This window comes from Armigeres subalbatus, chromosome 1 (genome assembly GCF_024139115.2).
Source record: "Armigeres subalbatus isolate Guangzhou_Male chromosome 1, GZ_Asu_2, whole genome shotgun sequence".
Taxonomy (NCBI): domain Eukaryota; kingdom Metazoa; phylum Arthropoda; class Insecta; order Diptera; family Culicidae; genus Armigeres; species Armigeres subalbatus.
Genome location: NC_085139.1, coordinates 54,583,011 through 54,596,636, shown reverse-complemented (window position 1 = coordinate 54,596,636; position 13,626 = coordinate 54,583,011). Strand labels below are relative to the sequence as shown.

The 13,626-nt window shown below is 43.9% G+C and overlaps 1 protein-coding gene across 2 annotated transcripts; it reads right to left on the bottom strand.

Moving 5' to 3' along the window:
- Window positions 1-924: 924 nt before the first annotated feature.
- LOC134225723 (alpha-mannosidase 2) lies at window positions 925-11,867 on the bottom strand. 2 transcript variants are annotated; one of them, XM_062706039.1, is made up of 7 exons: window positions 11,723-11,867; window positions 9,554-9,683; window positions 8,829-9,448; window positions 7,701-8,768; window positions 2,226-3,288; window positions 1,751-2,164; window positions 925-1,572 (listed from the first exon to the last, which is right to left on the bottom strand). In XM_062706039.1, exons 1-7 carry the CDS (start codon window positions 11,767-11,769, stop codon window positions 1,426-1,428), a joined length of 3,489 nt encoding a protein of 1,162 aa, XP_062562023.1. In that variant the 5' UTR covers window positions 11,770-11,867; the 3' UTR covers window positions 925-1,425. The 2 variants fall into 2 exon arrangements, with proteins under 2 accessions (XP_062562023.1, XP_062562015.1); XM_062706031.1 differs by lacking the exon at window positions 11,723-11,867 and having other exon boundaries at window positions 9,554-9,747.
- Window positions 11,868-13,626: the final 1,759 nt, after the last annotated feature.

Below are 13,626 nucleotides of genomic sequence, written 5' to 3'. Positions count from 1 at the left end.
GTCACATGAGAGTAAATGTAGGTAGCATGCAACATTCTGCAACATTATTGAAAATGAGAGAAAAATTGTAAACAATAGCCAGTAATTATAAATAACGTTTTTGTAAATAAAGGAGAGAGTCGGATTTTGGACTTGGAGTTAGCAAGTCACATCAGAATTTTTCGTGTGTTTTATTTTTCAAATTGTGATGACTGTTTTCCCGAAAACTAACCGCTCGAGTTCGTGCAGTTGCCTATGGGACAGTTCAAAATTTTAACATTTTGAATGGCATTTTTGCCCTTTCACATATATACAGAAACACGCTTACTATTTACAAATTTTTTAACTTTCCAAGGGGGGGGGGGGAGGGATTTGAAAATGGATTTTTTTTTGCGCAGCATAATTAATAGATCTCTGCTATTTACTGTTTGTTTTTCTATTGAAATCTAAAAATGTACTCACGTTTTTTTGTTGAATCCCAGACGATGTAAGTTGTATTTGCATGTCAGCAAATTAATAACGACTTATTTTGTTTCCAACAGTAAGACTCGAACGAAGCCAAACTTTTGCGCATCCAGCTTTCCCAAGGTTTGTCGATGGCACCTTCATCATTGCGACGATTTCTGTAATAAAATTTTATGTATTCTTCCAGTTATTTTTCTTCGTCTTCGTGATTCGAATAAACTTACAAGTTGTAAGATTTTCTTGTAGAGATATTACTCCATGCCCATGCTGTGATTGTTCCAGCTTTTGCGTGATGTAAATTCATTTGAATGAACCTATTGGTATGCTGTTCATCACTAACATGGCGATTATTTTACTCTTCGCCAGAGTTGAGATTATCTGCTGGTAATATCTTATGGTCCTAACTTTTATAGTGTGTTGAGTGCTTCTCTCCTATGTGATGGATTTCTTTACCATTCTAAAATATTAAAATCGCACCTATTGTCCAATCAATATGCACAATCTACCCTTAAGTGCTTGTGTGCCCTTTTAATGTGTTTTGTTTAGATGATTTTACGGTGTCCTTATATCTAAAGATATAATACCTACATTGTAGCTTTACTGCTACAATTCTCATGCAGTCTAATGTGTCTAGTCCACCCGTTCTTATATTCCGTATCCCAACATTCAATTGCAGTTCCCGTAGGGCTAAATATCTAAGGGTATTCCAACTTCAGCTTCATCTAACTTAAGTATCATAATGATGCATCTGAACTTCCCACTAGCATTAATCTGGAACTCAAGTAATCGAAACACATTCATCACACCACTCATCACACTCAACTCGAAACGAAATCTTTCTAGAAACACGTCGATCGTCAGGTAAAACATCAACATTGTTGAAAATCCTTATAATAAATTAGTCCCTTTCCAGGCGAAGAAGCGCGTATGGTTCACAACTGACTTAAATAAGCATAAACTCGCACCCAGCTACCTTCCGCTTTACCGCTGAATGATGAAGGCCTTCGAGTCCATCGGACAGAAGCTGATATCGTCCGCTGGGAGGGGTTCCTGTTTGCGGAGCAGCGTAAGGGCCGACCCGTAGATCTCGTGCCCGTCGTCCAGGTCAAGCAGTTTTTTTATGTTCAACTGTGAATACAAAAATGTTCAAATGTTGAGCAAACATATGGCAAAACAAATCCGAAGTACGAATTAATTTAACTTGTCATAAGACGAGCTCGTACTTTCCCATTCAATTCGTATTTTACTTGACTTAGTACGAACTCGTTCTAAGACTAGTGCTGTGCTGGTCACCCCTGTCACTTACATTGCCTTCTCCGCTGGCCTCCGAACCACAGTCTTCGAAATTGGTTCGATGCACCACCAGCCCGATGCAGGGCCGCTTGTCCTTTCCGACACGCACGTGCGGTAGATTGCGCATTGCCACCACCTCCATACCCTTTTCCAAGGGTTCATGATCGGCCCCGAAGCTAGGCAGCAGTCCCGTCCATTCGTTCTCGTTGAAAATGAGCTTCTCCAATGGGTGTAGCAGCGACCGAAGTTCTCCGTACGCCGTCGGTGTAAGGAATCCAGCTGGATAGCCCGGGTCCAATTTGGTACACGATTCACGGCTTTCCAGTACCAATCGGAAGAGGTGCAGCACCGGCTGGTTGTCGAGCACTCCGTGACCCAGACCTCGATCGTCATCTTGAGAAAGTCGTCTGTCTTGCATAATTTCCATCTGCGATTGGTTTAATCATAGAATAGAATTTAAAAATATTGTTTCATCCTACTAAACCTACCTCGCCCGCCTTCAGTGACGCACCACCCAGAGGCTGCCCGCTCAAAATCGTTAACCGCCAACTATCGTCTTGAATATACATCGACGACGGCACCGGATAGTAGTTGGCTTGCAACGGCAACTTGTCGAATCTCTTCCTCTTAATAATCTGTAGCCCATTCAGATCCGTGTAGAAGTACTCTCCACTTTCGATATTGGTCGATACCCGCATCACAATCTCCGTGTTCTCCCTTGAGCCAATGTCTACCAAGTTTCGAATCTCCACAGCCCCGTCCTCGCGCAAAACCGTCTGATGTGTGGCAAATGGCAACCCAGTGGTGATGCTGGACTCTAGCGGTCCCTCCACCACCAACACCACGGGATCGTCCGACCTCATTTTTGTGGCCGGACCATCCGGATGGAACAGATATGCCCCACTCTTGCCAGAAGAAACACGCATACCGTACTTGAGGAATTCAAAATGCACTGGCACCGATATAGAATCAATGGAGATCGACTTCAGCAACCCATTGGAGTTGAAGGACGCTCCTGGACCCACGTCACCTACTTTCAGCGAAATCTTACGTGGTTGACCAAACTTTGGCTCTTCCGGGTACCCGTTCAAATTAACTGTAAAAGGAGCCGGTGCCATGATAGAGATTTTGGCATACGTCACACGGCTGCTGTGCTCTGCCTTATTTCGGGAATTGATGGTGTACACAACTAGCCCCATCGGCGGGACGGATGCCTTGAACAGCAGTCGGAACTTTGTGTTAGAAGCTTGCGGGGCGCTGCTTCCATCCGGTCGCATATGCCATGACCACACCGGAGCAATCTGCGCGGGGACGGTTTGCCCAGTGCGGGCATCCTGCACCGTTACGAACGGCTTTCCAATATAGACTTCGACTAGTTCCTGCCGCTGGTAGGGAAGCGAATTGTGCACTACCACGTGCTTGATCGGCAGCTCATCGCCAATGATGATCGTGGGACGGAAGGTGTCACCGCCGTCCACTGTCCGTGATTCGTCGATGCTCAGGTAGCTGAAGGCCGGGTCCGCTTGATAGACCGATGGTTTCGTGAGTAGTCTGTGGGAAATATGAAAACATGATATGACTTGTTGTTAAGAGTCTTTGATAATGCAAGAAAAGTTTGTAAAATAAGTAAACAGTTATTGTCACCATTTCAGAAACTACGAACTGCACAAATCGGTCTGAATTTTCCTGGAACATTGATTCAAGTATAATCCTTATCGTGTAAATCTTCACCGCATGAGCTTAGGGTTTCTTTGTTGTCGTTGCCCATTATTTCATTTTATTTATTTAGCTTACATCTAAACAGATAACAATCAACAATTTGACACCACAATACACGGTTCGAGGCCGCATCTCTCCATCCTAGAATGCGCCCCACCCTCGCCAAGTCGTTTTGCACCTGGTCTGCCCACCTTGCTCGATGCGCTCCACGCCGTCTCGTACCTTCCGGATCGGAAGCGAACACCATCTTTGCAGGGTTGCTGTCCGGCATTCTTGCAACATGCCCTGCCCATCGTACCCTTCCGGCTTTAGCTACCTTCTGGATACTGGGTTCGCCGTAGAGCTGGGCGAGCTCGTGGTTCATTCTTCGCCGCCACACACCGTCTTCTTGTACACCGCCAAAGATGGTCCTAAGCACCCGTCTCTCGAATACTCCGAGTGCTTGCAAGTCCTCCTCGAGCATTGTCCATGTTTCATGTCCGTAGAGGACTACCGGTCTTATCAGCGTCTTGTACATGACATATTTGGTGCGGTGGCGAATCTTCTTTGACCACAGTTTCTTCTGGAGCCCGTAGTAGGCCCGACTTCCACAGATGATGCGCCTTCGTATTTCACGGCTAACATTGTTATAAGCCGTTAGCAAGGATCCAAGGTAGACGAATTCCTCGACCACCTCGAAGGTATCCCCGTCTATCGTAACACTACCTCCCAGGCGGTCTTCGAAGCATTCACCACCAGTCCAACTTTTGTTGCTTCACGTTTCAGGCGGGTGTACACCCAAGTAACCAAAAGTTCCTTTAAGAGTACGTTTTTTGTTTAAGCAGCTCTGTGTGCATGTCATCCACGAAAAAAAAAATTGACTGGATCTGTTGAAAATCGTACCCCGTCTGTTACACCCGGCTCTCCGCATGACACCTTCTAGCGCAATGTTGAACAACAGGCACGAAAGTCCATCAACTTGTCTTAGACCCCGGCGCGATTCGAACAAACTGGAGTGTTTGCCCGAAATCTTCACACAGTTTTGCATAGCTCTACGCGGTCTATACTGTCGTATGCCGCCTTGAAATCAACGAACAGATGGTGCGTTGGGACCTGGTATTCACGGCATTTTTGAAGGATTTGCCGTACAGTAAAGATCTGGGCCGTTGTCGAGCGGCCGTCAACGAAGCCGGCTTGATAACTTCCCACGAACTCATTCACTAATGGTGACAGACGACGGAAGATGATCTGGGATATCACTTTGTAGGCGGCATTAAGGATGGTGATCGGTCGAAAGTTCTCACACTCCAGTTTGTCGCCTTTCTTGTAGATGGGGCATATAACCCCTTCCTTCCACTCCTCCGGTAGCTGTTCGGTTTCCCAGATTCTGACTATCAGTTTGTGCAGGCAAGTGGCCAGCTTTTCCGGGGCCATCTTGATGAGCTCAGCTCCGATACCATCCTTACCAGCTGCTTTATTGGTCTTTAGCTGTTGAATGGCATCCTTAACTTCCCTCAAGGTGGGGGCTGGTTGGCTTCCATCGTCCGCTGAACTGACGTAGTCATCTCCTCCGCTGTCTTGACTTCCACTGCCTGTACTCTCAGCGCCATTCAGATGTTCCTCGTAGTGCTGCTTCCACCTTTCGATCACCACACGTTCGTCCGTCAAGATGCTCCCATCCTTATCCCGGCACATTTCGGCTCGCGGCACGAAGCCTTTGCGGGATGCGTTGAGCTTCTGATAGAACTTGCGTTTATCTTGAGAACGGCACAGCTGTTCCATCTCCTCGCACTCCGCTTCTTCCAGGCAGCGTTTCTTTTCCTGAAAAAGGCGGGTCTGCTGTCTCCGCTTCCGTCTATAACGTTCCACGTTCTGCCGGGAACCTTGCTGCAGCGCGACCGCCCGCGCTGCGTCCTTCTCCTCCAGAATCTGTCTGCACTCTTCGTCGAACCAATCGTTCCGTCGACTTCGACCCATATACCCGACGTTGATCTCCGCTGCGTCGTTAATGGCTGCTTTGACTGTATTCCAGCAGTCCTCAAGAGGGGCCCCATCGAGCTCACCCTCTTCCGGCAACGCTGCCTCGAGATGCTGCGTGAATGCAGTGGCGACATCAGATTGCTTCAATCGCTCTAGGTCGTACCGCGGCGGTCGTCGGTACCGAACATTGTTGATGACGGATAGTTTTGGGCGCAGTTTAACCATCACCAGATAGTGGTCAGAGTCGATGTTAGCGCCACGATATGTCCTGACGTCGATAATGTCGGAGAAGTGCCGTCCATCAATCAGAACGTGGTCGATTTGTGATTCTGTCTGCAGTGGTGATCTACAGGTGTACCGATACGGGAGGCTGTGTTGGAAGTAGGTGATGCGAATGGCCATATTCTTGGAGGCGGCGAAATCAATTAGTCGTAGGCCGTTTTCGTTCGTCAGCCGGTGAGCGCTGAACTTTCCAATAGTCGGTCTAAACTCCTCCTCTTGGCCAACCTGAGCGTTCATATCTCCTATGATGATTTTGACGTCGTGGCTTGGGCAGCTGTCGTACTCACGTTCCAGCTACGCGTAGAATGCGTCCTTATCATCATCAGTGCTTCCGGAGTGTGGGCTATGGACGTTGATTATGCTGAAGTTGATGAACCGGCCTTTGATCCTCAACCTGCACATTCTTTCATTGATCGGCCATCACTATGAAAGCTGTTCCCAGCTCGTAATCTTGTAAACTAGGGTCGGTGTACCAATTGTCGCCATACATAAGAACAACTATTTTTAAAAAAAATAAGTAAAATGCATGTGGGTGGACTTTATATATCAAGCGAAAGGTTTTACATCCTGCTCCTTAGAACAGCTGTGAAAACCACAATAAAATCTGTTATTATTCTCAAAATTGATTAATCCATAATAGGAACGCATGCACCAGTTGTGGCACTATTCTTAATTTTGGTTCCTTATTTGGCAAATCCCATTGTTTTCTTATGGGACTGTCCAAATTGGGACCACTAGTGCCACAACTGGTGCAAAGGACGTTAAAAATTAAGCAAAATCAATTTTTACAATTATGCTTTGCTTGTTTTGGAGGAAATCAAAGGTGTTATCGTGTCATATGAATATGCTTTATCGATATGAACTTAGTTTGATTGGTCATTTGGCATATAAAGCACTAGTGCGACAACTGGTGCTATAGCCACAACTGGTACACCTAGCCTATATACGTAAAAAATGCGAAATTATTGAACTAAACCTATCGTAAGTACGGATGAAATGAAATCACAGTGAAGTTAAAATTACATGCTTTTGTTTGTTAGATTAACGATAATTAAAGCGAAAAGCCACATCAATCCACTACCACTTCTAAACAGTGCCCTCTTCTTTTTGCACAGAGAAGAACCAGTCCAGGGCTGATATTCTCTTGAATAAAGAACAAAATTCCCCGTATTGCTGCTTCCACCTTTTGTCCGTCATCCTTATCCCTGCACATCTCGGCTCGCGGCACGAAGCCTTTGCGCGATGCGTTGAGCTTCTGATAGAACTTGCGTGTTTCTTTAGAAAGGCGCAGCTGCTCCATCTTCTCGCACTCTGCTTCTTCCATGCGGCGTTTCTTTTCCTATAAAGGCGGGTCTACTGTCTCCACTTCCTTCTATAACGTTCCACGTTCTGCCGGGTACCTTGCTGCAGCGCGACCGCCTGCGCTACGTCCCACAATGGCGGAAATTTGTTTGTTTGTTCTGTTTAGCGATGCACCATGTTTTTACCTGGCAGCCACTTCAGTTTCATCTGTCAGCAAATTCCCTTCTTGGTCGTTGCACATGATGGGAGATGGCGCTGTCTCCCTTCGCACGCCGCTGACAGTCGCATAAAACCTCTGTATATCGTTCTGCTCCATCCTTTCCTGCGCCTCACTAATTACTTGTTCTTCGTACTCTTTTTTTTTCCTGCAGTAGGTTCGTTTTTCGGCTGCCCTGGCTTCCTTGTACCGATTTCTATTCGACTGGGTACCCGACTCCAACATCTGGATTCTTGGAATCTCCACATGACACAATGGCGCGATTTCTTCTTCGTTTAACAAAGCATAATTCAGTGTGCTGCACCATTCAACGGTTTTACGAAAGGTTGTTGATGGAGCTATGAATCCAACCCATAACCATTCACTTATAAAGCGAGCATGTAGCCAACTACCCTACGAGACCCCCAGATACAAGTTTGAAATTGTGTAGTAATTTGAAATCGGATATTGTTGCGTTTCACCGAGAAACTGCCCCAACACTTACCTATAAACGGCCTGCTGCATCACAAACTTGCAGTTCTCAATTGCCGTTGCCATCCTGTTGGCATAGTCGACCACCACGTGATTCTCTGCCGTACCCGTGATTCCGTCATGGTGCTGAAACAGCGCCAACTGCTGCCTGGCATACTCCATCTTGTCCGCCAATGATTGCCAGTCCTTATCCTCCCACAGGTTCCACGCATACAGCATATCGGCCGAGCGGATGTAGTTCATCAGGATGCGATCCTGTCGCTTGTGGTATGGCCGCGAAGTGTAGTACCCACTCCAGTAGTCCTCATTCACGTCCGCATAGGTGAAGAAATCGCCACTGAGCGATGGGAAGTCCTCAAATTTGCTGGCCGATCGAATGGAATCGAAGTACTCCTGCAACGTGCCAAATTTGGCTTCCACATTTAGGGATGGATCGTTGTTGATGTACTCAAACAGTTTTTCATAGTTGACGCGTTGCGCCTCCCATTCTTTGCTCTGCGTGTATCGGAAGTCATCGCCAAGTGGAATCAGGACGCTCCGAGTTTTGTACAGAACGGACTTTTTACGCCACTGATCGACAATCAGTTCGGCTCGTTTGGCAACGTTCTCGTCGGTGATTGGCTGCGGCGGAACTCGCCACGGACAGTACACTCCGAAGTGGGGTAGCCGTTTGAAATCGAACTGACAGCAGATTTTGGGATCCGGGCCACACGTGTGCGGAACGTCGTACGAATAGAATGGCATCATGTGGGTCAGGAGATCGGTTTCGCCGGTGGTGTCCCATAACTGACGCCAGCGAAATTCGAGCTGCTTTTTGAGGGCCAGGTTTTTCTTCACGATATAGTGAGTTCGTTGAATCAAAAGATTGTCGAAGCCGGAATATTTCAGGATGTACGTCAAGGACGGAGACTCGCCGAAGGGATCAATAGACCACGACGATGTAGGGGTAACGTTAAGACGCGTTTTCAACCAAGTCTGCCCTTCGGTAAGTTGTAGTAAAGCCGAATACCAATGAGAATTAGCTTCATCGGGCATAACCCAGCCCCCAGTTACAAATTCTAATTGACGATTTTTTAGTAATCTGGAAAAGAAATAACAACGTCAATAAAACAATAAACATGCCGAAGCAAGTCGTGCTTACTTCTTTACAATATCCTTCTGTTCATTAGCCAGCTTGTCGTACCATCGCGCGAAGTAGCTTACCTCCGCCCAAATAAACTTCATTCCGGGATTCTCTTCCAGATGCCTCAACATGTTGGCAAATATACCCTTCGTCTGTCGTTCGTAATACTCCTCGAACGTATAAATCCACCCAGGATCATTATGTGAATGTGGTACCACAAACACCTTCAATTTGTGGTGTTGATTCCACTGTTTCTCATCGTACGTCACCTTCCAGCCCTGCTTCCACGGTCCACCGTCAATGTTATCAAATGGAACCTTGTCATACAAATCCAACATCTGTATGTCAGGCTGGGGAATGATATCGGTTCGTAGGGAGCAAGTCCCTCCCGTGTCGCGATTTGGACTTATTACTGAATCTTTGATCATTTCGCGATTTCCCAAAAGAGGAGCGGCCACTGCCGGTACCTTATCCAATCGAGATTCCTCGCCGTATTCGTCCCCATCCACGGAGTTCGATCGGTGTCCATTTGATCGGATCGTGTCAAATTGGTGTTTCATTGCGCCGAATTCTCGCCGGTGTTTGTTCAGCCCTGACTCCAGCTGTTTGATTTTATCCTCCAACATCATGAAACCGTTCTAAAAAGAGATCATTATTCCTATATTTTTTTTCCAAAACCATTTGTTGTTCTCCAGAATGTACTATGGGTGCATTCTCGTGTATGCAAAACTATTACGACTTACCGGTTTTTGCGATTGAATCGAGTGGTTCAGAATGATGTACAGGAACAGAAACGCAAGAAGCGTTACCCCGGACATAATCAGCACAAACTTCCGCCGAATCCGTACCATAGCTGGCCTATATATTTTTTGTCTTCCAAGTGAAAAAAAAAATGTTCCTATTTGCTTATCTTCCCCCTTTAAGGCTGGTTTACAGTTCGGAAAACGTGTCTCGGGATTTGGTCTCCCATGTAATTTAAATGGGAGCGGGATTTGCATTTACCGTGACAGGATCCGAAGTCTACACGAAAAAATATTTTCCTGAAGTGTAAACCCAATCGCGGAAAAAGTGTTCGGTTAAAAATCCCATGTGTAGAGATGCAAATCCCGCGAGGGAACAATTCCGTTTGAATTGATTCCGCACGGAAAATGTGTAATCTATGACGGAAATTTATTATGGGAAGAATTTAGTGAAGTGGATAGTGAAAATTAAGAAATCTGAGAAGTGTGAAGAGAAAACTAACTAATGATAAGCGAGAAATGAAAAAAATGAGTAAGTAAGCAATGATCAATGAGTAGTGAGAATAAGAAGTAAGAAGTGTAAAATTAGAAGTGAGAGTTGAGTAGTGTAATGAGTAGTGAGAATGAGGCGCGAGAAGTGAAGAGTATGAAGAGAAAACTAACGAATGATAAGCGAGAAATGAAAAAAATGGATAAGTAAGCAATGAGCAATGAGTAGTGAGAATAAGAAGTAAGAAGTATAAAATTAGAAGTGAGAGTTGAGTAGTGTAGTGAGAACTGAAGAGTATGAACTGAAGAGTGAGAAAAGAAAAGTGAAAAGTGACTAACGAGAAGTGAGATATGAAGAATGATAGGTGAAAAAATGAGTTGTGAGAAGTGAAATGAATAGTGAGAAGTGGGAATTGAGAAGAGTAAAGTGAGAAATGATTACTAAGAAGTGAGAAGTGCAAAGTGAGCAGAGATAATTGAGAAATAGTGCATAGTGAGACTCGCTCTAACTCATTCTCACTCACTCGCTCTAAGTCATTTTCACTCACTCGCTTTAAGTTATTCTCACTCACTCGCTCTAACTCATTCTCACTTATTCGCTCTAACTCATTCTCACTTATTCGCTCTAAATCATTCTCATTCACACGCTCTAACTCATTCTCACTCACTCGCTCTAACTCATTCTCACTCACTCGCTCTAACTCATTCTCACTCACTCGCTCTAACTCATTCTCACTGACTCGCTCTAACTCATTCTCACTCACCTTCTCTCACTCATTCACTCTCTCATTCACTCACTCAATCTCACTCATATACACACATTCTCACTCACTCGCTCAATCTCACTCACTCACTCACATTCACTAACTCTGGCTCACTCACTTATTCACTCTCACTAACTGTTTCTCACTCACTCTCGCTCATTCACGTACTTTCACACACTCATTCTCACTCACACACTTATTCTCACTTACTCACGAATTTTCACTCACTCGCTTTCACTCAATCACTCGTTCACTCACTCACTCACTTTGACTTACTCACCCACTCTCACTTCCTCATTTTCACTCACTCGCTCACTCATTTCCTCTTTCTCTCCTACTCAATCGCTCTCTCTCTCTCACTCATTCTCTCCCTTTCTCTCGCTATATCTCCCTCTTCTCGTTATCTTTCCAACTCTTGTATAAAAAAATCCGAACCAAAACCCCGAAATGTAAACTCAAGCACGGGCGAGGATACGCAGATTCTCAATTCCCGAAGCAAAATCCTGAAGTGTAAACCCAATCACGGAAAATGTTTTGACAGTGGAGACTTATCGGCGGAAAATTTTCCCTGGCAAAACCCGGAGCAAAATTCCGTAACAAATCCCGCGGACACGTTTTCCGAACTGTAAACCAGCCTTTAAGGCGAATACCACGCAAGCATTGAATCGACGACGTTGGTCATTGAATGATTTTTTACTTGTTCAATGAGAGACAATACGTGTATTGTTATCAATTGGTTAGCCGAAATCCCAACAGAACAACCAACACCATTGTAATTTGCAATTTACACTTTGCACAATGATGACATTAGCTCACTCTACCCTAAACCGAGTTTTCTTCTCATTAGCTAATTTTAGGGATTACATCCGCTCGCCCCAAAGCGCTTTATAACGCACTAGTTTCAGTTCCAAACACTCACTCGCATAAAGGGGTTAACGTTTTCACTTTTTCACTCAAGGAAAACATGGAAAAACACCTTTTTCACCCGTATTTTATGAAAATTAATCCAACAATATTTCGCGAACCCGACTGTACCGAACGCGAGAAAAACACTCGAAAATGTCAAAAAACTGTAAACCAGAGTCGAATTCTCGAATTTTCCTATCAACAAAATAAAAACAAACACACACGAGGGGAACGCTGATTGCATTCGGTTTCACACATTGAATGTAATTGAACAAATAAATTGAATAAGGGTCTGTTCAAATATTACGTAACGCAATAGGGGGTGGGGGGTTGTTTTATTTTTGTTACGATTTGTTACGCAAAATATAGGGGGTGGGGGCCCTTCGAGAAATTGTTACGCGTAACAATTGAAAAAAATATTTAAATTTTTCAAAAAATAGTTGTTGTCTTCAAAATAACATAAAACATATACAAAAAATCTAGACTGCTTTTTGAATAGGTCGTATGTAACAAAAATGGACAAATCTCGCTTAACTTTTCAAAAGGACCTAAGTAACATTTTTTTCATGAATTAATTTGAATAGCGCAATCAACAGAAAAACATGTAAGCTTTTGATTGCAGTACTCAAATTAATTCATGAAAAAAATATTACTTAGGTCCTTTTGAAAAGTTAAGCGAGAAATCTAGTTAGTTACATCAGTAGATAGAGTATGTATACTTCTATCTGTATAAAAAAATTATTACTGAATTTTATTTTTGCATTATGCTATTTTATTAATAAAATTCGACCTAAATGACAATTATTCCTTTAAAATAACGAAAATCGATCATTCGCGAAAAAGGTCGTTTATTGCAAAAAATGGGTTAATTTAATATTCCGTGTATTCGACCTTATGTCAACAAAAGGTCCGATGTACAGAATCTGTCAAATTGAGAAAAAGTGGACATACCATTGACGAATACATAGACGGAGGGGTGGCCATTTTTTCGGGCACCACTATATACCCCTGGGGAGTGACGGATTACAATTATTACAATCACTCGACCATTGAGAAGCCCCTCAATTCTAATCACGTCAGTTTGACAACAGTTGTCAGTTGTCAGCTTATTTGTTTATTTCTCGGGTACTTTTTCAAATCGGCGTATGTAACATTTTGATCAAGCTGAGAAAATGGGCTTGGAAGTTTTCAGATTTTATTTTTATTCCTATTTAGAAACTAAACATTTTTATAGCAAATGAATTCACCTCAACGATATTGTGCATTTAGACCAAAACTGTTTATATGACGCTGATGAACTGGCAGCAAGGCCCACTTCGGACGAGATTCTCACGGAAAAATAAAATAAATATGCACCACTGCACGGTGTCATCTGTCACAAAATCGAGCTTGTTTTGTCGCTGACAACGTCGCTGGCACCAAATTGAGGTTCGGAAGTCGATTTCCACACTTCTGAAAGCTCTTCCGACAATGTTTTGATAGCAAATTCAAATTTTGTTCTGACGTTCATGATGTCGGAAGTAAGTTCGGAAGTAAAACGTCGGAAGTCGGAATACAATTTAGTGCTGGCGACACAATACATTATGAAAATGTTCATCGTCACTGGCTTTGAAATATACACTACGTGTGAACATTTCAGTTATTTTGATAAAAATATATGTTACAACGTTCTGCAACAGATAAATCACATATGTCGTTTTGATATGTCAGCATGACCGAGGTCATGCTACTTTCGTCGAAATGTTACGCTGCTCTGTATACGCTGTATTGTTGATACGTCGAAATGTTGCGTCAAGTTGAAACGTTTCACACGCATGCGACAAAAAAATTGCAACACTTACAACACGATGTAACAACATTTACTGCAAAAAAAACAACGTAAAATATTTTTCTTAAGGGAAATCAAAAAAATCAAGC